Source organism: Macaca fascicularis, chromosome 10 (genome assembly GCF_037993035.2).
Source record: "Macaca fascicularis isolate 582-1 chromosome 10, T2T-MFA8v1.1".
Lineage (NCBI taxonomy): Eukaryota > Metazoa > Chordata > Mammalia > Primates > Cercopithecidae > Macaca > Macaca fascicularis.
The window spans coordinates 107,636,679-107,654,819 of NC_088384.1; the positions used below are offsets into that span (position 1 = coordinate 107,636,679).

Sequence of the window (18,141 nt, forward strand, 5' to 3'; positions counted from 1 at the left end):
ACCCACTCTGTCAAAGGCCTGCAGAAGACGACATGAGCAGGGGAACATCTCTTCTCTCCATCCTCTGCCCAACTTAGCAAAGAGCCCCCCTCTCCGACCAGCCACCTCTGAGAGTTTGGTCTCCTATTGATCCCCCACATCCCCTCGCATAGCCTGAAAGGCTGATTTCCATTTTTCCTTCAGGCAACTTAAAATCCAAGTGGAAACTTCCCCTTGAAGACAGTGGGGCCTGTGTAACCCTTGGCCGGGGGCAGAGATTTAAAATTAATGCCTTCTTGACTGACAGCTTCTTTATTTATACTTTTCCCCAGGAGCTTTCATTTCAGTGCCATGTTCCCGGGGGTGGGCACACTTCATCAGTGGCCCCTGCCAACCCCCTGGTTATTAAGACATTCCTCCCTGCTCCATGGCAACAGAGGTGATGTCACCCATTGCGGATTTCAGAGCTGCAGCCCACCTTCTTAGGATTATACAGGTAAACAGCCCCTTTCCACAGCCTTTAAAATAACTTTAGCAGGCATTTCAGACTTGAGTTTGTTTTTCCCCCTCATTTAACACTCTCACTTTTGCAGGCACGCCCACACAGGTCTGTTTTGATAAGGACCTTCATAAATCTTGAGCTTTGCAGGCCACTTTCTTCCCATCAGGCCCAGCTGAAGAAATGCTCTTTTTCCAAAACCTCAGATTACAAGGTCAAGAGGGTCCCAAATACCAACTCAGGAAAAGCAATCTCCCCACTCTGCATGTGGCTTACAGTCTGCCTTTGGTATATTTCTTCCACAGAGGGAAAAAGCATTAAAGATTCCAGTGCAGGGCTTTAGATCCAAATGCCCAAGAGGCAGGCAGGACCATCCACCAAGATGGAGAAAGAAACAGAAAAATAGCAGAGCTCCCCATCAGTTCTCATTTCTACCTTAGCCAGGAGTTTTCCAATGAGTATAATCCCATTAGGACAGTAGCAAGATACAATGTATAATTATATAAATATCAGCTATAAAAGGTGAACGTGCACACATCCCACCGTACATGAGACACATCAGACAAAGTTAGAGACAGCAGCTGCATATGGCGTCCTGCTGCCCTCCAGGGCCACATTTTGGCTATGAGATACAGTGCTGACGGCAGGCACCTAGGACTCTAAGTGCCCAAGTTCAAGGCCTGCCCTGCCATTTACCAATGCAGACCCTCAGCAAAGTTACCTTACCCCCAAGAGCCTGATCTCACTGGTCCAGGATGCAGCCTGAGAACTTCTAATGCAGCCAGAACTGAGAGCCCCTTGCCACCCATTCTACATTTTTCTAAAGTATTTAACCTGCCACCTGATATGGCTGGAGAGCCTTGAGAACCAACCTGAATAACACTGCTTTAAAGTTTCAAGAGCCTCCACTCCTGATCAAAATCTATGCCACCAAAAGAACACAGGGGCTTGAATTTAGAAGCCAAGATACCATGTGTTTCACAGGGAAGAATGAGTGAGGCAACTTCAACCTCATTTCCTCTGCCTCCCTGCAAGGCCGATGCTCAATTCTAGCCCTCATTTCACCTTTCCAGCTGCACCTGGAGACGTTATTTGTCCAAAGCAGGTTTATTAAGGCCTGTCCTTAACAGAGAAGGCAATGTCTCTGAATGTCACATGTGTTTAGTGAACCTGCTTGCTTAGTGTAGAACACTATTTTTAGCAAGCACCAAACACATGCACATGCACATACACATACACACACACACACACACACACACACACAGATACTGTATCACAGCACCTCATATGTCCCTATTTGTTTACCAGACTATGACCCATATTGGCCTGGGGGCCAGGAACCATATCTAATTTGTGTGTATGCCCCTACAGGGTCTGGCACAAAACCAGCTTTCAGTGTGTTTGCTGAAAGAATGGGGTTTTAATTGTGCCCTGTGAATGGATTGAGAGCAGCTGTTCCTACACTGAAGTGCCAGTGAAATTAGGGAATGGGACACAGAAGGGTCTGTGAGTGCTAAGAAATGACATCAAAAGCACGTGGGGGGATATGAAGTGGAGAGGGGAGGTGGGAATGTGTGGGTGGGGGGTGCAGGGGGTATGTGGTGAGGGGGCAGTGCCCAGGGGAAAGGGCTGCCCATGTGTAGCATGTACACGCATGGTGGGGGTGTATACAGAATCTGCGGATTTCATCAGCTTTTTAAAGGGCTGTGACCTCAAAAGTTTAAGGATCACAGGAATAAACTCTATAAAACAACAAGCAGTGATCAGAAGGAACCTGTTTTCCTTTCTGAAAGGCCAAGGTTGGCATTAAATGCTTTAGCTTACCAGGGATTGAAGGAGGGCTGCACCAGACTGTTGAGGCAAAGCAGATGTGAGCACTCCCCACATATCTGTCCCCACAGTAACTGGAGATCTGGCATCTCTGGAGGTGACCAGGAATTCCCCAGTACCCACCTGTCTCTCTCAGCACATTACAAGTTGGGAGAAGTAAGAATCCATTGCATTCACAAGCATGCATAAGGGAATTCAGCTACTAAACTGTCTGCTGACAGCCAGTACATCTTCCCCCTCCAGGGTGGGATCAGTGGCCCCATCAGGACTCCCACATCCCTGCCCCCAGGTCTTTCTGTCACTGTGTACTTGGTTGTCTCCTCCACTTGAAAGAAAATTAAGAGTCTTCTTTGCACATCTCTAGTGAATAAATTTGAAACCTAGACAGATAAAATGGATAATTTTCCAGAAAGATACAGTTTACAAAAATTGACTCCAGTAGAAATAGAAAGTGTAAAGAGACCAATTCCCACAGTATAGAGAAAGCCATCAAGAAACAACTCCACAAAGAAGCACCAGGTCCAGGCGGCTTCACAGAGGAATTCGATCACAGCTTTAGAGACCAGGGAGTCCCAGGGAGACAGAAATTGTTCCTGAGCATAGACAAGGAAAGAAACCTGAACCTGATAGCACACAAAATAGGACAATATGAGTATCACTCATGAATATTGAAAAATTCTTAAATATTATCTGATGCCACCACCACCTTAAGAAAATAATACAAGAAGCGGAGTCCATACCAGGGATGTTTTCACATAAAGAAATCTAATAATGTATGCCAACATATTAATAGGTCTAAGAAAAATAAGATCATATTTTTCCATAGATTCTAAAAAAAGCCTTTGATATAATTCAACTCGCATTTGTAATAAAAACTCTCAGGGAAAAAAGAAAGAACTAACTAATACTTCCTTTACATAATTCATACACCTCAATTCTAAAGCCAACACTGGAGGTCCTCCTCCAAGGCAAGGATGCCCACTGTCTTCGCTATCATGTAACACTCTACTAGAGGTATTAGTTAATACAATTAGACAAGAGAAAACAACAGAGGCACAATCAGAGGCACTAGCTCAGAGAGGGCAGGATCTGGGTCTCATTCCTCATTGTGACCCTAGGATCTAACACAGTGGGTGCTCAGTAGCTGAATGAGTAAATAAACAATGGTTCATATTAATTGAACACCTCCATTAACAAAAGAAAGGGTTTACTACAACACTAGTAACAGATCACATGCTGTGTTGATTTAAATGGATTAACCTATGCAAGGCAGACAACAGTCCTATGAGGCAAGTGGTATTATTTCAGCCATTTTACAGATAAGCAGACAGAGGTCCAGAGAAGCTAGATGACTTGCTCAAGATCACCTTGTAGTAAACAAGGTTTTCAATTCCAGCCCTGCCATGGTCCCAGACGCCTTGCTAACTGGTTCATATGTGTCTCTCACCAAATGAGAGAATGAGGAACCTCACACAGTTCAGAACACATGATATGGAGCAAGGCTGCCCATTTTGGGAAAATTACTTTACTTCTCTGTGCCTTAGCGTCCTCCTCCGTAAAACACGGGTGATAATAGTGCCTGCTTGCTAGGGTTGGAGAGGAATCACAGGGGCTAATGAACGTCTGCTACACGCTAAACTCCATAAAATGAGCATCCGACTCCCCAAAATTCCCTAATACACCTTCACCAATTCTAACAACAATGTCTGTCCCATTAGCAGTACCTTTCCCTCCTTGGTTTTTGCCAAGCTCATGCCCAGAGTTAAGGGTAGAACTTTACATGCATCACCAATATGTTGCCATCTGGGACAAAACCTAATAACAGGATAAAGGCTAGCGTTCACCCCTGAGGAGTTCCCATACAGAAGCAAAGAGAGGTGACTGCTATTAACATCTGGGTGACCCAGAGCCACATCTGGGAGTTCACATTAGCCTCTCAAAGCTCACCATGTCCCTTCTCTTTTTTTTGTCTGGTTTGTTGGTTTGAGACAGGGTTTCCCTCTGTCCCATGGGCTGGAGTGTAGTGGCACGATCACGTCTCAGGGCAGCCTCGAACTCCTAAGAGATTCTCCCACCTAAGCCTCCTGAGTAGCTGGGAAGCTGGGTCTACAGGCATGCGAAACTAGGCTAGGCTAATTGTTTTAGTTTTTATTTTTATTAGAGATGAGGTCTTGCTCTGTTGCCCAGGCTGGTCTTAAAGTCCTGGACTCCAGTGATCTTCCTACCTTGACCTCCCAAAGTGTTGGGATTGCAGGCATGAGCCGCTGCTCCTGGCCACGACATCCCTTCTCTTCCTGGGTGCTAACTCTTCTGTGCTGCCTACTTCTCAGCAAAGAGTAAGTGCTTTCCAGATTCCAGAGTATTACTCTGTACTCCTTAAGTGTGGGCTTCATGTAGTAAAGTCTTCCAAAGAGTTTGAAGAAACTGACAAAAGCTACCTCTGCCGGGTAATCAAGGTTAACATCAATGATAAATGATATGGATAGTACACTTTTTTTTTTTTTTTTTTTTTTTGAGACAGAGTCTCACTCTTGTAGCCCAGGTAGCCCAGGCTGGAGTGCAGTGGTACCACCCACCTCACTGCAACCTCCGCCTCCCGGGTTCAAGCAATTCTCCTGCATCAGCCTCCTGAGTAGCTGGAATTACAGGTGCCTTCCACCATGCCTGGCTAATTTGTGTATTTTTAGTAGAGCTGGGGTTTCACCATGTTGGCCAGGCTGGTCTTGAACTCATGACCTCAGGTGATCCGCCCGCCTCAGCCTCCCAAAGTGTTGGGATTACAGGCGTGAGCCACCACGTCCGGCTGGATAGTACATACTCTTGATATGATGTGATGAGAAGGGGCCTTTATCTTTGTGGGCTTCCTCCTGAAACCCTAGAGCCCTAGTCTAATGAAGGGACAGTCTACAATACAACCAACAATCCTCAAAAACAGTGAAGGTCACAAAAAACATTCCCAATCTGAAATGAGGCAGAAAACTCAGTTAATAATGTGTCAATATTGGTTCGTTGATTACAATAAATGCACCATACTAATGTAAAACATTAATAACATGGGGAAACAGGGTAGTGGGTATATGGGAACTCTCTGTGCTATCTTTGCAACTTTTCTGTAAATCTGAAACTGTTCCAAAAAATAAATTAAAAAAAAAAAAAAAAGACAGATTCCAGGGCTTTCATTGTGGTCATTTAGATACCCATCTGGTGGCCACCAAGCACCACTTGCCAAGAAAAACTATAAAAAGTACCTCCCTTCAGATTTGGCTTGGAAACTATTTCCCCGGAAATCCCCCCACCCCACCCGACAAGAAAAATAAAAGCTGATTACGAATCTGGGAGGGGTGTGAGTATTTGTTCCCTGAAAAACATGACTTTAATCTTAATGAACAGAAAGACCACGGATGTTAGTGCGGATCGTTTGCAGATTCTTAATTGTATCTTTTCAAAGCAAAAGATGTCCTCCAGATTGCAGCTCTAGAAGACTGCCCTCTTCTGCTAATTATTTCCATCTCCAGCCAAAACACAAAATTATTGCTAATGACCATCTTCTCGGTATCCAAGTGAAGACAGGATACCCAAAGCTAAAGCAAATCCCTCACGTAAGGTGGCCAGAGAGGACACCGAGGGAAGTTAAACTTCATTACCTGTCTAACACAGTGCCTGTGGGAAACATCAGGCCACCAAGCCTCCTCGACAGGCTTCCCACACGAGCCAGTGAGCACAAGCCCTTCCTACGCACCAGATGTAGGCAAGCCCAGAGTGCGTCTGGAAGCTACCAACAGGCCTGCCCCTGAGCCTTCAACAAGCATTGGCTGGGCTGGGCTGGGCTGTCAAAATCAGGAAGCCTGGTTGGGTTTTTTGTTTTTTCCAAGACAACCTGCTAACCAGAAATACACAGTGAGGTTGGGCGTGTGGCCTCTTCCCCCTCCTCTTCCTCCTCCCTCTAACGAATGCTCCTGTTAAACACGTGAAGTGACAGATGAGCATTGGGCCCAGCCTGGGGAAGTCCCCAGCCCCCAGCGACTGAGGGCACTTGGAGGCACAGAGTGACAAAGTTCAGGCAGAAAGAGCCTGTGTCCTTCTGAATCCACGCGGCAGCTGCCCCCCACCCCACCCATAGTAGAAGTTCACTTAATATAGCTCAGACCAGTCCTCTCGTGGGTGATAAGTAATGGGTTCAGCAGCAGCAGCAGAACCCAGGGAGGAAATGGGCCGGCCTTATAATACCAAAGTTTTTAACCCCCTCCAGTATCAGACAGACAACCTCTTCCTCAGTTTCAACACAAAGTCCCTATCAACCACTGCTCACAGGAGGTGATGGGAACTGCATGGCCTCACTTCAGTGCCTGGAGGGAAGGAGCAGCCTCCTAACTTTGATAACTGGGTTCAGCTGCAACCCTCTTTTTTTTTTTTTTTTTTTTGCAACCCCTCCCTGCTAACTCCATTCTTTGCTTCCTCACCTCCTCCCTCCAAAGGCACAGAAATCATGTCCCTTGCCCTTTGACAACCCAGTCCCAAGCAAGAGGCCAGCAGACAGCACCCGCTCCCCAGCCTTGGGACCTGCCTGCCACCTTTTGTTTTGCTGAGAGTGACCCTCAGGGAGCAGTCACAAGCAACCAGAAACCGGTGCCCCTAAAGGGCAAGAGGGAGCCGACCACCCCCTAAGGGTGGCAGTGGCCACTGACGCCTCCCCTCCCTGGCACCTAGGTAGGGGTACCCTCCCTCCAGGCCCCTTAGGAAGAGGGGCAGCTGGAGCCAAGAGGACTCCTGTGCCCAGTCCCCAGGCCTGAGCCCCTGGCGGGCTCAGGGGCCAGGCCAGGGGGAGCCTCCACCGACCTTCGTTCGGATTCAAATACTCATAGTCGAAGAGGATGGAGAAGTCAAGCTCGTCTTGGGGGCTGCCCCCGGGCTCGTGGCCTGGGGCGTCCCCGCCGTCAGGTTGGGGCTGCTGCTCGGGGGCGTTCATGGTGCGCAGGGCGGGAGGGCTGCGGGGCTGGGGGTGAAGGCGGGCGCGGCTAGCTCTGGGACCCCTCGCCGGGGGCTGGCGGAGGCGGCTCGAGCGGCGGGGTCCCTTTCCTCGTGGGGACGCACGCCGGGTCCGGGGACGGCGCGCCTGGCGCAGCGGGTCTTGGACGCGCCCGGGGAAGCTGAGCGGCGGCGGCGACGGCGGCGCGAGCTTCCTGCTCCGGAGGCACCTGTTGCAGCCCGGGGAGGGCGGGGGGGGCGCGTGGAGGCGGGGACAGGGCGGCCAGGCCGGCGGGGGCGGGGCCGCCACCCGGGGACCGGAGGGGAGGGGCGCGCGGCCTGGGCTGGCCGGTGCCGGGAGGAAGGAGGTTGCCCGCGGACCTCACCACACCGTCCCGGGCCACCGCTGGGCGCTGGGGCGGCCGCTGTCTCCCACCCTCCACGGGTGAGCGCGACACGCCCTGCGCGAACCAGGGTCTAGACAAGAAAGCTGCCGCCACTAGGACTTTTGCCCTAAGGGACCCACTGGCCCCACACTTTTTCCTGCTTTTCTTCTCCATGGGGTGGAAGGGGGTTTCCATCCACTTCTATTGCAGACCCGTGTCTCCAGGCATCTCCGTGTGCCCACGGGGGCGGCATGATTTTCACAGTACTTCAGACACCTGCATGGCTCTGAACTCAAGTCCCCAGCGCCTGGGAAGGAATCAGACTGACAGCACTAGTCCCCCCGTTACAGCTATGCCTCCTGGCCACCTACCACGTGCCAGGTGCTGGGCATCCAGCAGGAGCCAGACACTTGCCCTCAGAAGCTCAGGCTCTGGTAGTGGGAGAGGCCTGAAGGAGAGAAACGGGACAAAAAGCATCTCCTTATGGGGCCAGGAGAGAACTCACCAGGGTAAAGGTTGGGGAGGCTTTAGTCCCTTGGGTGGTCAAGGAGGACCTCTCGGGGGAGGTGACATTTGAAGAATCCTGATTGATGAGGCGATCTTGGGGAAGTGTGTTCTGGCAATGAGAACCAAAACATAGAGCCAAAGCTCGAGGGGGCTGGGTGTGCTGGAGGGAGAACGAGGAGTACAGTTCTGATGGGGCGGTTGGCAAGTGACAAACACGCCTGGCTGCTTGTTTAAAGCATGATTCCCAGGCCCCTCCCTGGAGCTTCTGATTCCATACGTCTGAATACAGACTCGTGGATATGTATTTTTAATTAAGCACCCAACGTGAGCATTAATGAACAGGTACATTTGGCAAATGCTGCATAAGGACCCAGTAACTAAGGAACACCCTCCAATAAAACTCTGCCGGGGGCTCTGCCAACTTAACTGAAGTTGGAAACAGACTCACAGAGGTAAAAAAAAAAAAAAAAGATCAAAACAGTGTTCTTCAACCCTTCCCACACATTAGAATCACCTGGGACACCTTTTTACACACCCGTGCCAGGCTGCAATCCAAACCCACTGAAGCAGAATGTCTGAATTTTGTTTGTTTGTTTGGTTTGTTTTGTTTTTGAGATGGAGTCTCGCTCTGTCGCCCAGGCTGGAGTGCAGTGGTGCCATCTCAGCTCACTGCAAGCCCCACCTTCTGGGTTCACACCATTCTCCTGCCTCAGCCTCCTGAGTAGCTGGGACTACAGGCGCCCGCCACCACGCCCGGCTAATTTTTTGTATTTTTAGTAGCGACGGGGGTTTCACCGTGTTCGCCAGGAAGGTCTCGATCTCCTGACCTCGTAATCCGCCCACCCCGGCCTCCCAAAGTGCTGGAGTTACAGGTGTGAGCTCCCGCACCTGGCCTGATTTTTTTTTTTTTTTTTATTTCAGATGAATCCAAGGTGCAGCTAGTGTTGAGAATGAGAAGATTAGATGGGCGAGGCCTTAAGATCCTCGTGAGAACCCAGCTTGACCTCAAGTGATTCGAGTCCTTCCCCATGTGCCAGGAGGAATTGAGGACACATACTCTTCAGGGGAGCCATCTCAGCTCCATTAAGGGGATTTGTGCCAAGCCATCCATCATTCCACAAATATTTATTGAGCACCTGCCTGGCACTGCCACAAGATGTTAGGGATGCAACCATGAACAAGCCACAGCCTCTCCCTTCATCATGTATATGCCCTAAAAGCAAAGAAGCACAGTTATGAACGGGGTTTTCCAAATTGCACTCAGACCAGTGGTTCTTAACCCAGACTACACATTAGAATCACCTGGAGAGCTGTTAAAATTTGTATCCAAATACCTGAGCACCACCAGACATCGATTTGATGAGAATGTCTGGGGTTGGGACTCAGGCATCAGTATTTTGTAAAAACTCACCAGATGCTTCCAATGTGTGGCCAGAGATGAGAACCACTTTAGTTTAGACTCAAACTCTATTGCAGGGGCCTGGGGCTGGCTCAGGACTCATTTCAGAGTCTTGGGCAGCACCTCCTGGTTGTCGGAGCATAAAGAAATTCCAGCCTTTGTTTCCTAACGATAAGCACTTCTATGCCATGTGTATCCAACAAGCATCTTGCGGGTGGCTGATGCATTTAGGTGGAGGAGGGAAGAGTGGTGACCCCAGCTAGGATACTTATAGACAAGTATCTAGAAACAGATGGATTCTTTTGAGTCCTTATGACAGGGACCCAAGGTCCAGATGATGAAATTTTGGCCAATAAACAAGAAAACCAGGCTTCCCCTGTGCTTTAGAAAAGGAGAAAAGCTGGAAATGCCTCCCCACATCCTTTCTCATCCCTCCATCCCATAATTATTAAGCGCCACTAAATCTAGTGGACACTTGTTGATTGTGCCTACCCAGAATAATTCCTCCCTTCTTCTCATAACAGCACCCCAGTGTGTTCCTTGGGGAAACTACTCTAAACATAATCTTGTTAGAGCTTTCAACCTAGCTGCTCCACCTTCCCCAAGCAAAGAAGTGGATGAATGACCCAGACTGGGCCAGTCAGAGAATTTTATCTCCACTAGCCTAAGATCCACTAAGGCAGGGGCTATGACCACCTCATTCACAGCTTTATGTGCAATGGATGTGTGGATAAAAGGAGGATGGATAAGTAGATGGATGGATGACTGGGTGAATGGAGGATGGATGCGTGGATGGAAAATGGATGGATGGATAGGGGATGGTTGGATGAATGGATGGATAATGGATGGAGGAGTCCATGGAGGGTGGATGGATGGAAGGATGGATGGATGGACGATAAATGGATGAATGAAGGATACATGGATGGATTGATGGAGGATAGATGGATGAACAGATGGACGAAAGAGCGAATGTGTTGCATGGATGAATGGATCCATTAATCAATGGAAGAGTAGATGTTTGCCTGGATGGATGCAGAGTCTGACTCTCCTTAAAATCCTTAGAGTTTTCTTTAAGGGTCCTCCACCCTGAGGCTTACCCTGGCCACCCAACTGCTAGGGCAAACACCTAAATTCTTACCCCAACTCCACTTCCTCTTCAGATACCCGACGATAAAATGAGATATTAAAGGGAAGATCACTTTGCAGTTGATCAAGTGCTACAGGAATTTCAGCCTGAGGCAGGACAGTTCAGGACAGTCTAACTGCCTTCGTTGTCCCTCTGAACAATGGATATATTTTCAAAGCTTCTGGGATTTGGAGTCTGGACTATTGTAATCAGAGTTCTTTAAAAGGAAGTGGTTCAGACTAGATGCCAACCAATAAAAGAGTTTCTGCCGGACAGTGGGGAGTAAAAGGTCTTCTTCCCTAAAGGTTACCTTGAAGGGTGGTAGTTCGGGCTGTGGGAAAGGCATATTTTCAATTCAAAAATAAATAATCTGTGCTCTTAGGAACAAGGTCCGGGAGAAGAATGCCTTTATGTGTCGAGAGTGACTCTGGGAAGTGGAGGGAGGGGGGTGGGATGGCGGCCTTCACAGGGCAGCTTTGTCAACTTTCTCTCTATCCTGTGTCCCACCTCCTTTGGATACCCTGGCCTTTGAGTTTTTCCCCAGCCTCTCCAACCGAAGTGCAACAGAAAGCTGGTGAAGCTAGTGAGACTTTGAAACTTCCAGCACACATTGGTACTATCTGACCCTGGAACTATTTGGCCCAGGAACTCAGCTCCCTTCAACATGCACTTAATCCCAGAGTCTAATTACAGCCTGAGCTAGGTGCCATGAAAGGCAAGGAGAACGTGTTCCGGAGCTTATGTCAAGGAAACCTGATGTAGACAGGGAATTCAGGCAAGGCTGCCCTAGGGAGGCGATGTTTAAGCTGGGACTGGAAGGCTGGTAGAAGTTAGTTAGGGAATGACAAGGGGAGGTACTAACAGAGCGATGAGGGAGTATGTGTAAAGGCTCTGAGGCAGGAGGAAAATATGAAACAATAGAGGACCCCAAAGAAGACGGGAGTGGCAGTGCTCAGGGAAGGATGAGAAGATGGTGTAAGATCAGGCTAGGAGGTAAGTGGGGCCCAGGAAACCATATTGAGAGTTTGGGACCCAAAAGCAATTGGGAACAACTGGAGAGTGTTAGGCAGCACATGACAGAACCATAGGTGAGTCTTTAGAGGATGGCTCTGGGTCCTCTGAGGACGCGGAATTGCAGGGGGCAAGGGTTGAAACAGGAGGACCAACTAGGCAGTTTTTGTAGTCATCCAGGCAAGAGATAATGGGGGTGTGAACTACAGAGATAAGTGGTAGCCATAGAGATAAGAAAACGTGGAAGGATTCACAAGACTCGTAGACTCTCATCCTTTGGTCCATCTGTGAGTTACCTCTCTTCCTCTTCTAGGCTTCCTTAAAATGGAGCATAATTTGGGTCCACCTGGATAGAAATAGTCAAGAAGCACTGACTCCTGAAGCGCCTTCAAGAAGCTCCTCCTGGCTCTGCGTCCCCAGGCTGCTTCAAGATTGCCCTGGAGTTACCCACCACCTACAGCTCTGCCTTCCTTTCCACCTTCTGGTAGAAAGCTCATTTTAATCTACAACCTGAGCCTCTCCGCAGAAATCCCAGCTTGTATATCCAATGTCAATCCAACATCTCCACTGGGGCGTCTAACAGGCACCTCAGTGTGAATGTGTCCGAAACCAAAGCCTACGTCTCCAGCTGTTCCTGCCTCATTATGCCTCAACTCAAGTATTGCTCTGCCTGTAATCCAGTTCTCTAATCAAACACCAAAGAGTGGTTCTTGAGTCCTTGCCTTTTCTCATGCCCACATGCAAACCCTCAGCAAATACAGGCAGTTGCACCAAATGTAACCCAAAGCCACCCATTTCTCACTAACTTCACTGTTCTTCCTCCCACCTCCCAAGAATCCAGGCCTTCATTATTTCTTACTTGGACAACTGCAGAAGCCTCCTCCCTGGACTTGCTACTTCCACTTTTGCCGCTGTGTGGAGCAACCAGAGGGAGCCTTTAAAAAATATACATCTGATAAACCCTCCAGTGGCTTCCCATTAAATTAAAATTAAATAGAAAGCCCTTGGTCTGCAAGGCCCTACGTAAGCTATATCCCACCTGGCTCTCCTTGGGTATCATCTCCTGCCATTCTCCCCTTCTCTTACTCCCTCTGCCACCCTGATCGTCCACCTATTCCTTGAAAACGCCCACATGACCCCACCCCAGGGCCTTTGCACCTACCATTCCCTCAGCTATTTCCTGGCCACTACCTCACTTTGTTCATTTCACAGCTCAAAAGTCACCTCTGAGAGACCTTCCCTGCCTGTCCTAATAAAAATCGCATCCCCCGGCATTCTCTGTCTCCTCACCCTGCTTCATGTTCCTCGTTGCCCTTTCCACATGGTATATTTTATTCATATGTATATTTCTTCGTCAGTTTGTTGCCTGTTCCTTTCACTTGAGTGCAGTCCCCACAAGGGCAGGGATATTTGTCTGTTTTCTTCCCTGGGATATCTAGAGTTGCCAAGTTTAGCAAATACAAATACAGGACACCCAGTTAAATTTGAATTTTAGACAATGAATGCTTTTCTTAGTAGAACTATGTCCCAAATAGTATGTGGGACAGACATAAACTAAGAAGTTATTCATTGTTTACCTGAAATTCAAATTTAAGTGGACATCCTGTATTTTTATCTGGCAACCTCAGCTGTATCCCCAGATCCTAGACTGATAGCCAGTACATGGTAGGTTCTCACTAAAAAGCAGCTGAAGGAATGAATGGAAGAATGGCGCCCAACAGAGCTTCTACCTGAGAGATCAATCAGTGAATAAAACTGCACCATTAGGAGAACCCAAATTCCTTCTTTGCTCAGCTTAATGGGACTCAACAGGGATGTCCTGAAATTTAGCAGTGTTTTATAGCCTTGGCAGCCCAGCCTCTAGCCTGGTTCCAATACCTGTAATTATTTGTAGAGAAATAACATTTCATCTGACTCAATGGCTTCAGGGAAATTCTACCTGCACATGTTGCTTAAAAAGAAAAAGAGCCTGGTATGGTTGTGCACACCTGTAGTTCCAGCTACTTGGAGACTGAGATGGAAGGATCGCTCAAGCCCATGAGTTTGAGGCTGCAATGCATGACAATTGCACCTGTGAATAAGCACAGCCCTTCAGCCTGGGCAACATAGCAAGACCCCGTCTCCAAAACAAGGAGTGAGGCACAGAAAGAAAAAGACTATCTATAAAAGACAATGTTCTGTTACAGAAAATATGTAAAGGTCTTGAGATTTTTTTGGGTTTTTTGTTTGTTTGTTTGTTTGTTTGTTTTTTGAGATGGAGTTTCGCTCTTGTTGCCCAGGCTGGAGTGCAACGGCGCAATCTCAGCTCACCGCAACTTCTGCCTCCCAGGTTCAAGTGATTCTCCTGCCTCAGCCTCCCAAATAGCTGGGATTATAGGCATGCGCCACCACACCCAGCTAATTTGAGTTATTTATAACAAGACTGGTACATCTGAATCCCTTCCACCCCTTCCAGGCTGATCTTCCTGCTGTAGGTCAATGGCATGAAGACATAAATGTTTGACCAAGCCTGGAGTGATCTTGTGGTACATTAAAGAACAACTCACAGCTGGGATGCCCAGGATCCAAACTGAGTCCTTCCTCTAACTCACTCTGTGACCTTTAAGCAAGACACCTTCTGTGCCTCAGTTTCTCCATCTGTCAAATGGGAGGAGGTGAATTAGATAATACCTGAGTTACCATTTCAGCTCTAAAATTCAAGGATTGTTTAACAAGGAAAACCAAGCTAATCTGAGCAGCAGCCGGGGCTCGCTTCATGGGATGTGACATGCAGAGTCACACAGCACCCTGCACCTGGAACAGCCTGTGCTTAGAAGGAGCCTGCACTTGGTTGAATGCTCTGCTGTTGACATTTTTTAAATTCTGAATACTTTTTGAACAAGAGGCGATGCATTTTCATTTTGCACAATGCCCTGAAAATTATGCAGCCGGCTCTGATAGTGTACAGATGCTCCTCAACTTATGGTGAGTGACATCCCAATATACCCACGATACACTGAAAATATTGTTGGGTTGAAAATGCATTTAGGCAGGGCATGGTGGTTCATGCCTATAATCCCAGCACTTTGGGAGGCTAAGGCAGGAGGATGGCCTGAGGCCAGGAGTTTGAGACCAGTCTAGGCAACAGAGCAAGACCCCGTCTCTATGAAAAATAAAAATAAATTAGCCGGGCTCCCATTTGAACCCAGGAGCTTCCGGCTGCAGTGAGCCATGATTGCACCACTGCATTCCAACAGAGTAAGACCCCATGTCTAAAAAATAATAATAATAGGCCAAGCACAGTGGCTCATACCTGTAATCCCAGCACTTTGGGAAGCTGAGGAGGGTGGATCACCTAAGGTCAGGAGTTCAAGACCACCCTGGCCAATGTAGTGAAACCCCGTCTCTACTAAAAATATGAAAATTAGCCAGGCATGGTGGCAGGTGCCTGTAATTCCAGCTACTCGGGAGGCTGAGGCAGGAGAATCACTTGAACCTGGGAACGGAGGTCGCAGTGAGCCGAGATCGTGCCATTGTGCTCCAGCCTGGGTGACAAGAGTGAAACTCCATCTCAAAAAGAAGAAGAATAATATATACAAAGAAAGTGCATTTAATATGCTTAACCTACTGAACACCATAGCTTACTAGAACATTTACAGTCACCGACACAATTGATTTTGGGCAAAATCACCCAACACAGAGACTACTTTATAATGAGGTGTTGAATATCTTCTGTAATTTATTGAATACTATACTGAAAGAGAAAAACAGAATGGTTTATGGGTACCCAAAGTACAGTTTCTACTGAACTCACATCGCTCTCACACCATCGTAAAGAAATCCTAAATCAAACATCGTAAGTCAGGGACCATCTGTATAACACATAAGTCACAAATTTTCATCATGAACTCCATGTCCTAACAACCTCCCATTATAATAAAACACTGCTTATAAAAGACAGGCATTGAAACGTTTTAAGTCGGATTCAAAAAGTGGGAACATTCTTTACCAGACTCCAGAAACAATCTCCCTTCAACGGAAGCATTCCCTGGGACTCATGACCACTCTAGGTGTTAATATATAACTTACAGACAGATGCCTTTGACTCCAGCAAGGCCGGTACTAGGGTGACGCAAGAGAGGTAAAATAAAAGAGGGCACCAAAAACTCAGTAATTAGATAAATTATATCTTCGCACCATGTTTTAAAACATCAAAATGCATGCCAAAAAAAAAAAAAAAAAACCTTGCTGAACAAGCTATTAGATTTTTAATAAAGACAGGTTAACAGTCCATGTGAGCCATATTGCACCCTAAGGCCAAAGGGAAAATGAGTAATGTTGATCCTGTCTTTATTTAACATTTTTTATTTATTTTTTTGAGACAGGGTCCCACTCTGTCACCCAGGATGGAGTGCAGTGGCGAGAGCGTGGTTCACTGCAGCTTCAACCTCCCGGGCTCAGATGATCCACTCACCTCAGCCTCCTGGTAGCTGGGACTACAGGCTCCTGCCCCACTACACCCTGCTATTTTTTTTTTTTTTTTTTTTTTTTTTTTTTTGTAGAGACAAGGTCTCACTATGTTGCCTAGGTTGGTCTCGTACTCCTGGGCTCAAGCCACCACATCTGGCCTTTTTAAAAAAAGTCTATCATGGAGTTTTGGCATTAATTTTATTTTTAAAATATAATATTAGGTTGGGTGCGGTGGCTCACACCTGTAATTCCAGCACTTTGGGAGGCCAAGGTGGGCAGATCATGAGGTCAGGAGATCAAGACCATCCTGGCTAACACGGTGAAACCCCATCTCTACTAAAAATACCGAAAAAATGGCATGAACCTGGGAGGCGGAGCTTGCAGTGAGCCAAGATTGCGCCACTGCACTCCAGCCTGGGTGACAGAGCGAGTCTCCAACTCAAAAAAAAAAAAAAAAAAAAAAAAATATATATATATATATATATATATATATTATATTATATTAAACTATGGTTCATCCTGGGCTCATGCCTGTAATCCCAACAATTTGGGAGGCCAAGGTGGGAGGATCGCTTGAGCCCAGGAGTTCAAGACCAGCCGGGCAACATAGTGACACCCCATCTTTATGAAGCTGAAACAGGAGGATGGCTTGAGCCCAGGAGGCCGAGGCTGCAGTGAGCCGTGTTCGTGCCACTGCACTCCAGCCCAGGTGACAGAGCAAGTACCTGTCTCAAATATATATACATTTCATATACATATGTGTGTTTGTGTGTGTGTGTGTGTGTGTGTATATATATAGTTCATCCTGATTACTGAATTTCTTGCATTTTGCTTCCCCAAATGCCTCATTGGCTTCGTCATGCTCTTGCAAAGCCATTTTTAGGGATGAACTCCTAATAGACTGAGAGAACAAGACAGTTTCAAACCTGACTTGTACTTCAATCTATCGTCTCCTACAGAGTCTTTTAAAGCCCAAAGAGGATTTCTGTGTTGTGAGAAAACTATTTTTCAAGAGGAGATTGCAGCAAAAAGCCGTTAGCTGAATACGCCACCCTCCCACTGGACAGGCACTGATGGCCATGGGTACCTCGTAAGACAGCAGGGTTCTACTAAAAGCCAGCGCCTAAATCAACCTGTGGACTGTAGGAAGATGCCCCATTTGACAGCAGCAGAAGTTACAGGTCTGCAGGAGCTCCGCCAAGTCCATCCTGCAGGCATATTATGTCTGGCCTGCCCAGTAATTTCTTTTTAATCTGAACTAACATTTTTATTTCTTTTAATTTTATATTATTTTAAGTTCTGGGATACATGTGCAGGATGTGCAGGTTTGTTACATAGGTAAACATGTGTCTTGGTGGTTTGCTGCACCCATCAACCCATCACGTAGGTACTAAGCCCCATATGCATTAGCTATTTATCCTGGTGCTCTCCCTCCCCGACCTTCCCGGCAAGGCCCCAGTGCGTGTTGTTCCCCTCCCTGTGTCCATGTCGAACTAACATTTTAAAATTGGGAGATTTCACATAAAAATCCAAATTTCCAACTTCTTAAAAAAAAAAAAAAAAAAAAAAACAGGCAGGCAGATCCAGCAGATCCAGCAGATCCAACCACCCCAGGCCCGCATTCCCGTATGGACCAATCAGCTGGAGGTGAGTGGAGGCTGTTCCCTGGGGACTCCCCAGCACACACCCCCCCACACACACACACCCCCTCAGTTCACCCCAGCGCCCACCTGGCTGCCTCATTGATTTGTGCCACCTGCCGGGAGCCTGTGAGCTTGAGCGCCTGGGCTGCAGGTTCTTGATTCCTTCCACCTGGTCCCTGTACAACTACTTTGCCCTGGTTTTGTTTCTCCTCTTTGTTCCTTGCTTTCTAGTACATTCCCCTCTGTCTTGGGTAACAATGTTTAGAAGGAGGGCAGGCTCAGTAAACCTACCTGCCCCTTAAGTGATGGTCCTTGCTCTTAACTGAACAGGAGATGCCACCATCCCT

At 47.5% G+C, this 18,141-nt stretch overlaps 1 protein-coding gene across 10 annotated transcripts in view; it reads right to left on the reverse strand.

Annotated features, from left to right (window-relative positions):
* NFATC2 (nuclear factor of activated T cells 2) overlaps window positions 1-18,141 on the reverse strand; it is a 176,596-nt gene that overhangs the window by 149,506 nt on the left and 8,949 nt on the right. For 6 of the 10 annotated variants that reach the window (XM_065523313.2, XM_065523315.2, XM_074005561.1 and 3 more), the window contains exon 1: window positions 7,145-7,476. The exons of the other annotated variants lie outside the window; for them this stretch is intronic. Coding sequence is in view for 4 of the 6 variants with exons in the window: in XM_074005561.1 (XP_073861662.1) it covers window positions 7,145-7,274 (130 nt within the window). In the remaining 2 variants the exon portion in view is untranslated. Of the gene's footprint in view, window positions 1-7,144; window positions 7,477-18,141 lie in introns of those variants that run through there. 10 annotated transcript variants of the gene reach the window in all.